Source organism: Grammomys surdaster, unplaced genomic scaffold, assembly GCF_004785775.1.
Source record: "Grammomys surdaster isolate TR1022 unplaced genomic scaffold, NIH_TR_1.0 128, whole genome shotgun sequence".
Lineage (NCBI taxonomy): Eukaryota > Metazoa > Chordata > Mammalia > Rodentia > Muridae > Grammomys > Grammomys surdaster.
The window spans coordinates 7,085,291-7,094,898 of NW_021604586.1; the positions used below are offsets into that span (position 1 = coordinate 7,085,291).

General features: G+C 50.3%; 1 protein-coding gene across 3 annotated transcripts in view; it reads right to left on the reverse strand.

The window, feature by feature from the left end:
• The window catches only part of LOC114608949 (sulfotransferase family cytosolic 2B member 1-like), a 15,637-nt gene extending 6,359 nt beyond the window's left edge, over positions 1–9,278 (reverse strand). The window contains exons 1-3 of one of the 3 annotated variants that reach the window (XM_028753054.1): positions 9,181–9,278; positions 8,447–8,610; positions 295–509 (exon numbers count right to left, since the gene is read on the reverse strand). In XM_028753054.1, coding sequence (XP_028608887.1) covers positions 295–509; positions 8,447–8,588 — 357 coding nt within the window. In that variant the 5' untranslated portion in view covers positions 8,589–8,610; positions 9,181–9,278. Of the gene's footprint in view, positions 1–294; positions 510–5,551; positions 5,755–5,881; positions 6,078–8,446; positions 8,611–9,180 lie in introns of those variants that run through there. The other 2 variants (XM_028753073.1, XM_028753063.1) reach the window with 2 other exon arrangements.
• Positions 9,279–9,608: the final 330 nt, after the last annotated feature.

The window sequence follows — 9,608 nt, forward strand, 5'->3', positions numbered from 1 at the left end:
CTACACCTGGACAATGAGCTAACCTATTCACTACACCTGGACAATGAACTAACCTGCCCGACTCACGCGCCCTCCTCTTCCTCCTCCTCGCCTGCCTGAACTGCTGGCTGGGGTAGAAACTCCCTGCTGTATAGACCCTGCCTCCCCTCCAGCTCAGTCTGCTGCTGCTGTGATGTTTATCCACCTACATCCACTCCGTGTCCCTTACCCCAGGACGTGAAGGTAAAGCCAAACCCTTTGGATCCTTTGGACTCCCAGTGCCTGACTCCATCTTGGCTCTTGTGAAATGCTTACCTTGGCCTTCGACTTCATCAGAGCTGGGGCTAGCCCTTTGGCATTCATGTGGGAGGTCAGTAGACGAGGCCAGGAGGTGTTACGCTGGGGAAAGAGGCTGCTGAAGGAGATTTGCTCTAGCCAGGGCATGCGGGACCAGTTGGGGAGGTGGTGAATAGGCCACAAGTGGCCCTCACAGAAGATAAGGCTCAGAACTTGCTGCATCCAAGTGGTACCTGTAGGACAGGGGTAGGGTGGGGCAGGGGTTGGGGTTCGGCTACTTCTGCCTAGAACATTCTTTCCACTCAGAGGAACAGATTTACCGTGTGCATCCTTAACCCTTGCAAAGATCCTGAAGCCAGCCTGGTCTGGGAGCACAGACCACAATCCAAACCTGGGCCAGCTGAGTGATCTCCCACTCTTCCCTGTGTTCCTTACTTCCACTTGAGACCTTAATCCAATACATTTGTCTGTTGACACAGGGTGTCTCTCCATAGCTCTGGCTGTCCTGGAACAACTCACTCTGTAGACCAGGCTGGCCTCAAACTCAGAAATCCACCTGCCTCTGCCTCCCAAGTGCTGGGATTAAAGGCATGCACCACCACTGCCCAGCTCTGCTAATGTTCTGTACATGAGAACTCAGGGTTTGCTAGTCCCACATCTTGGCCACAGTGAGATAACTTCAATTTGGGGATTTTCTAAAGAGCTTGGGCTTTCTCTATGACACCCCCTTCTGTATTCTCCCTCCCTCCCTTTCTTGGGGTCCTACAGGTAGAACTCAGGGATGTGTATAAATTCAGCCAAAACTCTACCACTGAGCCAAATCCAAGCCACCTCCTGCCCTGCAGTCCCACTTTTTTTTTTTTTTTTTTTGGTATTTGCTATTGTAGAACCCTAGTTTTTAGTGTCAATTTCTATCTTACAGCCCCAGCATATTATTAAAGGGCTTGTTTTGTTTGGGGTATAGGCTCAGTGGAAGATCACTTGTCAAGCGCTAGGTTTTAGTCCTTCCATCACAGGGAAAGAAAAGGAAGGTAAGAAGACAGACAAAAGTATGCTTTGGAAAAAAAATCACAAGTTTTGGAACTGGAGACACAGCCCAGTGGTTAAGAGCACTGGTTGCTCTTCCAGAGGATATGGGTTCAATTCCCCATGTGGCAGCTCACAACCATCTATAACTCCAGTTCCAGGAGGTGTGACAACCTCTTCGGGCCCTCCTCAGGCACCAAGCATTTAAAGACAAACATGGACACAAAGGACCCATATGCAATAAAAGATCATAACTAAAACTGTTTTAAATTTAAAGAACAACAACAAAAAAGAAGAATATTAGTTATCCTCATGGGCCCCAGAGCAACCCTGAGGTATAACAGCGGAGAAAAGCTCCCCTGCTACACCAGTGAGAGAGGCCAACAGGAAGGAATGGGTAAAAGCTATGTGGGAAGAGTGTTCCCGCCTCCGTGAAGACGTGGGGGTGGGCTGGGCAGATGGAGAATCCTCTGTCCTTAGACAGGATGTCTTCACAAAATAAACAGACCAGTTCTCCCATGTTAATCTGTAAAACAAAACCAGTTCCAATAAAAATACCCTCGGGTTTCTACAGACTTAGGCAAGTTAGTGCTGAAATTATACTGAAAAGAAACACACAGCAGCTGGGCCTCAGAAAACAAGTGGAGCCCAGTGGGGAACAGCCCAGTGGTAGACACAAGAGTGGTCAGGAAGGGGCAGCCCAGAGCTGTGGTGCAGGACAACACCCCTGGATCAACAGAGTAGCCATTTGGCAAAACACATCAGGAGATCTTACTTCACGCCACACAGGAGTAAACCAAGTGTGAAAATTGCAAACAACAGACAAATTCCTTAATTCCCGTTGTTGTTTTGTTTTATTGAGACAGGGTCTCACCATGTAGCAGCTGTTTTGAAACTCGCACACTAGGCTAGCCTCAAACTCACAAAGATCCATGTGCACCACCACAACTTGGTGGTAGACTCATTTATAACTTCCATACAGTGACCGTTCCTAACTAAGTACAGTGCAAAATATTAGTGACCTCCCTCAAGCTCGGAGGCAAGCTTGAATCCAGAATGTCTCTGAAGGGCCTATGTGTTAGAGGGAGGAGGGAAGACTGAGGAGGTGGGGACTGGCGGGGAGGTCTTTGGATCATGGGGGAGTGTTTTCTGAGATAGTAGCACCACAGTCTCTTCCTCCTTTTGAGCTGGGTCTCATGTTAAACTTCTGATTCTCCTGCCTCCACCACCTGAGTGTCTGGGATTACAGACATGTGCTTCCTGCCGTGTCTGTGTTTATTCCTGTGCTTCAAACCCTGGGTCTTGTCCATGCTAGGAATCACTCTCCCAACTTCCTATATCCCGAGTGTGTCTTTCTTCCCTTACTCTTTGTACCGGGATGGATCCCGGGGCTCTGTGCACAGCGTGTCCACGCTCGGTCACTGGACCCAAGTCCTTTTCCTTTCCCCTTCTCACTTCTCGGTCATAATGAATTTGCTCTGCCAAGTCCTGTCTACCATGATGTATGTACCACAAGACCAAGGTCGTGGTAACCCTGTGTCATGGTTTGGGATCTCCGGAACCGTGAGGCAACATAAACTCTCTTTACATTGACTATTGTAGATATTCCACAGACAGGGAAAGTTGACTCACACTCTCCAAGTGCTAGCTGGTCAGTGTGGAGGGGTGGATTAGAAAGTTCCTAATACTGGGCAGTGGTGGTGCAAGCTTTTAATCCCAGCACTTGGGAGGCAGAGGCAGGTGGATTTCTGAGTTTGAGGCCAGCCTGGTCTACAGAGTGAGTTCCAGGACAGCCCGGGCTATGCAGAGAAACCCTGTCTCGAAAAAAACAAAACAAAACAAAAGTTCCTACTGCCAGGGGTAATGGAGTACACTTTTAATCCCTTGGGGAGGCAGAGGCAGGAGGATCTTCATGAGTTCAGGGCTTGTCTGGTCTACAAAGCAAGCTCTAGGCCAGCCAGGGCTCCATAGTGAGGCCCTCTTTCCAAAAATAAAAGAAACAATTACTGTGTCCCCACAAGATACATTTTTCATTATAAAGTCTATCAGTAAGGCTACAGCAGTAGTGTCTCAGTGTTGCTTGACAATAACCTACAGCAACTGTAACAGAGGTTATGAGGATGCATTCCCCCAGGCTGGCCTTTTCTTTTGTAAACTGTATTACACAAACACCTTAGGCTGGGGCAATGTGACATATGCCTTTAATCCTATCAGAGGCAGCTGGATCTCTTTGAGTTCTAGGCCAGGCTGGTCTATAGAGTGAGTTCCAGGTCAGCCATGGCTGCATAGAGAGACTCTGTCTCAAAACACAACAAGTAATAAAGCCTTGTAAATAAGTAAATACAGCACGTACCAAGATTAATGACAGCATGCTGCCATCGGTCATTTCTTCCACCTATATATCCTAGTGCCTTTTTTTCTCTTTGTCTCACCTGGCCCCAGGCTGGAGATTGCAGTTTGCTTCCCATGACCACAGGGCCTCTCTCTTCCTTTGTTCTGGGGGCAGTGGAGCTGGGGTGGGCACAGTTTGAGAGTGCACAGGCCCCCCCTGCTACCCTCCCCACAGGCCAAGTCCAGGACCTAAAGCTTTACTCTCTTGTTGCCCGGCGACCGACCTCACTCAGGGTAACAGCAAAACTAACTTGGATTTCTTCCCTCATCTTCATACTTCCACAGATTGTTTTTTTCCACAAACCTTGGGAACCTGAGACGATTCTGTCTTTTCCTTATTAAGTTGAAAATTTGTACCTTTTCAGGGAGGGAAGCATTTTCTGGCTTTCCTGTCTGGGTTGGACCACTCTTGTGCTTTGAGGTTTGAGGGCAACATGAACAGGCTTCTGTGGCCCTGGATTTGATAACTGGAAACTTAGGTAAGAGATCAATGGTGGGCCGGGCAGTGGTGGTGGCACACGCCTTTAATCCCAGCACTTGGGAGGCAGAGGCAGGCGGATTTCTGAGTTCGAGGCCAGCCTGGTCTACAGAGTGAGTTCCAGGACAGCCAGGGCTATACAGAGAAACCCTGTCTCAAAAAAAAAAAAAAAAAAAAAGAAAGAAATCAATGGCGGCAGTTACGGACCCAGCATGGAGACAGTAAAAGTCACATCCCAGGTTGGAGGAAACAGATGGTGAGAGGTTTTCCTCACACAGTTTAAGATAGGATTTAGTGATTTCTAGAACTTTCCCTTTAATATTTTTACACTAGGTGTGGGTAACTGAGATCACAAACAAGGGGAAAACACTGTGCGTAAGACCTGATGCTATCGAGGATGTGGGAGACGTGGGTGTAAAAGGCCCCATTGAAAGTTCTGGGATCACACAGACATTGGGAAGTTTAAGAAGCAGGAGTGGCTTCTAGGGAACGCTGGGGCTTTCCACCTTCTCGACTTATGGGCATACTTTAGTCATCATCCATTTTGTTTATGAAGGTAGGCTGAGGCTGGCTCTGTGCCCACTGGGGCAGAAAGGGATGAATGTACCTAAGGGCTAGGTGTTGTTCTATTCTGCAGATCTTGTCAGCCTCTGGGAGCTCGGGAAATAGACACAAAAGCAGGTTTTCGCCAGGCAGTGGTGGCGCACGCCTTTAGTCCCAGCACTTGGGAGGCAGAGGCAGGCGGATTTCTGAGTTCAAGGCCAGCCTGGTCTACAGAGTGAGTTCCAGGACAGCCAGGGCTATACAGAGAAACCCTGTCTCGAAAAACCTAAAAAAAAAAAAAAGAAAGAAAAGAAAAAGAAAAAGAAAGCAGGTTTTCTGAGAGCAGGAGAGAGATAACCCACATCCCCCTGTGCTGCTAAAGCAAGACCTGGTCCTCAGCAGTTGGATGTCCACACGGTAGCTGGTTCAGGCCTCTATTTACTCAAGACCACGAGTGGCTGGCACCTGTGTGGAGCTAGGTATGTATGACCAGGATGTGGTCCTGGGCATGGAGGCAGTGGTCAAGCACCTTCCCGGACACTCCACCACCACTGTCCCCTCCCGCATAGCTGCTGTAACAGATGACCGTCAGCTAGACTGGTGAGATGGTTCAACGGGTAAAGAGGCTTGCCACCAAGCCTGATAAACTCCCTGGAGAACTACATGGGAGAAAGAGAAAACTGACTCTGGAAGGTTGTCATCTGACCTTCATACATCCGCTGTGCCACAGTGTGTGCCCAAGTGTGTACATACCTATGTGAGTGCACACACACACACACACACAAAATAAGTAAATGTTCAAAATAACTACCAAACCAGCGGCTTTCAACAACGCACCTCATCCTGTAGTTCTAGCATCAAAGTGCTAGTGGGGTTGGTGTTGCCGAGGAAACCGTTTCCTTCCGACCTTTCCCTTTTCTGCTTCTCAGGGCTCCCATATTCCTTTCAAAGTGTCTCATCCAAGGGCAAAAGCATTATCGAAGCACCAGCACATCTCCCATCCGGCCCTGCTCCTGTCACCATAACTCCTTTGCTGACTGAGCCTTAGGGCGCTCTCTAGGGACCCTGTGATGACACTGGACTCCGTGACCTATGAAGACCTCCATGTAAAGATCCTCAGTCTCATCATGATGACAAAATCCCTTCTGCCCCCATGAGGTCGCCTACCATGAGGGTTAGAGTCTGACCATGTTGGGGCTGCTGTTCAGGGGACGGCAGGCGGGGATAGAAGGGAGGCTAGGGCGGTCCTGCAGAGAGGAAGAGAGGCTCCATTGTGGAAACAGAGGGGAGAGTTGACCTGAGGACACTCGACTCTTACATGCCAGCTTCCTGCTTGATTGTTGTTTCCTTAGCCTACCACCACCGCCCTTCCTGCAGAGTACTGGAGGGCCTTGGTCTGAGATGGACACTTGCTGTATGAATGGTTTGGAACCTCCTTGGTATGTTGATTCCACAGTAACCCCACCAGGCAAGGCCGAGGTGAGAGATGAGGCAGAAAGATGGCAAACTGTGGCCCAGATCTGCAGAAGCCTTCCCAGGAGGGATGACCACTGAACTGTCAGGAGGGCAGTCAGATGGAGTAAGAGGAGCATTCTGGCATGGGACTGTCACCCAGCTCCTGGTGGCTTCCTGCCGTCCCTGTTATGAGCTCTCTGAGGGGATGTCGTGACATCTAATAAGTACCACTTTCTGGTTTGTTGGTTTGTTTGTTTGTGTTTGAGCCAAGATATCTCTGTGTAGCTCTTACTGTACTGGAACTAGTTCTGTACACCAGGCTGGTCTTAAACTCAGAGATCTGCCCGTGTCTACCTCCAAAATTCTAGGATTAAGGGTACGAGCCACCACACTTGTCTCACTATTGCTTTCTAATGGAATGTTCCAGAACATTCTAGCCTTGGTGATGGTCTTTCCAGAAAGCCTATCAGGCCTTCTCTGATAAGAATGTAACTCAGGAAAAAAAAAAAAAAAGGAAAAGAAAAAAAAGAGGGGGCGGTGGTGGCGCACGCCTTTAATCCCAGCACTTGGGAGGCAGAGGCAGGCAGATTTCTGAGTTCGAGGCCAGCCTGGTCTACAGAATGAGTTCTGGGACAGCCAGGGCTGCACAGAGAAACCCTCCCCCCACCAAAAAGAAAAAAAAGAATGTAACGCGGGCCCTCACCTACTGGAAGCAAACACTCCACCAGGCTGTGCCACAACCCATTTCTCTACCTCAGACACTGAAAGAGGAGCATTGGCCCTGGCCAGAGAGGAAGGTGCTCTGGAAGTTGTTCAGGTGTCTCCTCTCCTCAACCAACCACTTTCCTGGGGTCACCTTCAGTGTTTGAAAATCTTAGGGACCTGGAAGGGAATGGAGGGCCTCGGGGCCCTTCCTTAGTTTCTCTGGCTTCCAATATGGGGAAGAAGGGTACCATCTTTTTTTTTTTTTTTAAACTCAGACAGAACCAGTCTTAGAAAACACAAACCAGAAAAGGTTCTTCAGAGTAGGCGTGGCCCTTCCCTCCCATCCTGCCTGTGCCTTGTTCAAGGACTAATGATACGATCCAGCAGTGTATCTTGCTACAGGTCAGAACTTGCTGTGTCTGGATGTGCTTGTGCGGTTACTGAGAGATGATCTGTCCTCCCCTCTGCCCTAATACAGGGACACTGACAGCCTGGGTCCAGGACCCAGGGCCCATAGCTGTGCTGCCCTGTCCTCTAAGAGGATGCACTGAGAGGCTGTAGGCACAGTCGGATGGATCCCAGCCCACCCACAGCATTCCTTCTGGCATTCCGTCTGGTGGGAAGCCCAGCCCACAGACCAGGCCCCTGGGTAGATACGTTAAGATGTGAATGGGGGGATGTGATCCAGGGATGGGGGAGGGGGCAGTGGCTGGGAAATGGGACGACTATGTCGGGTGGAGGGGAAGGGGGTCTGAGGTAAGAGGGGAAGGCGGTCTGAGGTAAGAGGAAGACTCATCGGGAATGTGTAGTGTGGGAGGATTACTTGGCCCTGTCTGCTGAATTGTTGACTTATCTGGGTCACTGGTAGTCCAGGTGGCCAAGTCACAGGAGGCAGATCTTGCTCAATGGGCTTTGTGCCCTAGCTGGGCTATGCTCAGGAGACAAAAGCAAACTACCCCCAGTTAGGATCCTCAACCTTACGGATTCAAGAGGGAGAGGGTAGTCCCAGAGGGTCCTGCGGAACTATGCTGGTATTCCAGACATACTGGAGGAAGGTAGACCAGGGAGTCTTGTGGGATTAGGGAGTTCCTGTCTCCACATAAACATACTTCACTGGGGTGATGTTCACCATTCACCTCAGCATGGCATTCAGGGTAAAGCAAAACTTGTCCCCAAAGGATGCCTGAGGATAAAGCTGGGTTCTCAGCACACACCCCACGTCGGCCCCAGCACTCTCCCCATGGGCTCAGAAACATGTTCAAGCAAGTGCAGAGAGATTACAAGACGTTTGTGGGAACCTGACCAAGGTACAGGGAGGGGGGCTGCTGGTGCCCAGGATACCTTGAGCGTCTGAGGCTATTGGAGGAACAACTGGCCAAGGAGGCTAGTGAGGGGCTTCATGGAGCTGGTACTGACTCAAGCCAGAAAGCAGACCTACACCAGACTCACAGGTGACAGGGAAAGGGTGCAGGTGTCTACCCTATAGTGCCAGAAAGGGGACCGAAGTGCTTCCGGTGGAAGGAAGCCCTGGTGTTGGGTTGTCCAGGCTCCTTGTCCCAGCCTGTCTCTCACCTGACTTGGGGAACGTTACCAAGAGGATGTCTGTGTCCTCAAACTGGAACGAACAAGCCGCTTTCAGGGACTCCTGGGTGTGAATGTACCCTGGGTAGCGGATGCCATCGAAGATTTCAATGGTGTTCATGCGGTCACTCATGCTGGCGCTGTCTGGAGCAAGGCTGTAGGTGAGGGAGTCTGTTACCCAGGGCCCAAACTCTTTCCAGTAGATACAAGCCAGTCTGCCATTCCATCATTAAAGTGTTGAGATAGGTCCACACCCCGTGGCTGCTGGTGTAGCTCTCAGGTATCCTTGCAGGACCATCTTAGAAACTTGGGCAGATTAGTCTGTCATCTGGCCCAAGGAAGGTCCCAATCCCATCAGAGGACATAGATATCTCAGTGCTCTGGCCTTGAGAGAGTGGCCAGTTGCTTGCAGAATTCTGCCCTGGCCATCTAGTTCTTGGCCACTTGTATACAGGGCTACACCTCGACAGCAAACTTGCAAACTTGTGTGGTTGTGAAGTATCGTGAACATTCTTGCAGACTTGAGAGCTGCTTGTCTCAGCCCCAAAGTATAGTGGGATCATATCCAAAGCACCCTCTCCAAGCTGTTCCCACCCACAGCCCCCCTCCAGTCTTCCTATACAGCTGCCCAGCCTGGGCTGACAACGTTTCTACTGAATCCTGGCGCGGCCTCTGATATCTCCCTGTTCCCATCTCCCCCTGTTCCCTCTGGATCCTCTACTTACCACAAAGTCCTCTGAGTGTTGCTGTCCCTCGCGGTGTGCACTGCAGCCCAGCCCTAGAAAACGTGGCTCAGGCTCTACTTGGGCAGCTCCAAAGAGGCTCCACCCTAGAGTTGCAGGACCCTGGGGCAGATGACTGCATGGTGCCCCGCCCCCAACCAGACCCATTTGGGGGAGGGGCTGGGAAGAGCGGGCCCCCTTTGGCAAGCAATAAGTGAATAATCTTCGGGACAGAACTTATTTTTTGAGCAGACTAAAGTGCAGTTTAACAGTGATTGGGTATGACACAAATTTTCTGGTTTTAAAACTGCTCCCTTGTGGAGACACTGGCCAGGAGGGGGCCAGGAGGAGTCCAGGAAGGGGCAGTGCACCATCCCTTTCTTGTATTCTGACAACAGAAGGCAACTTTCTCTGCCACCCTAGAAATCATG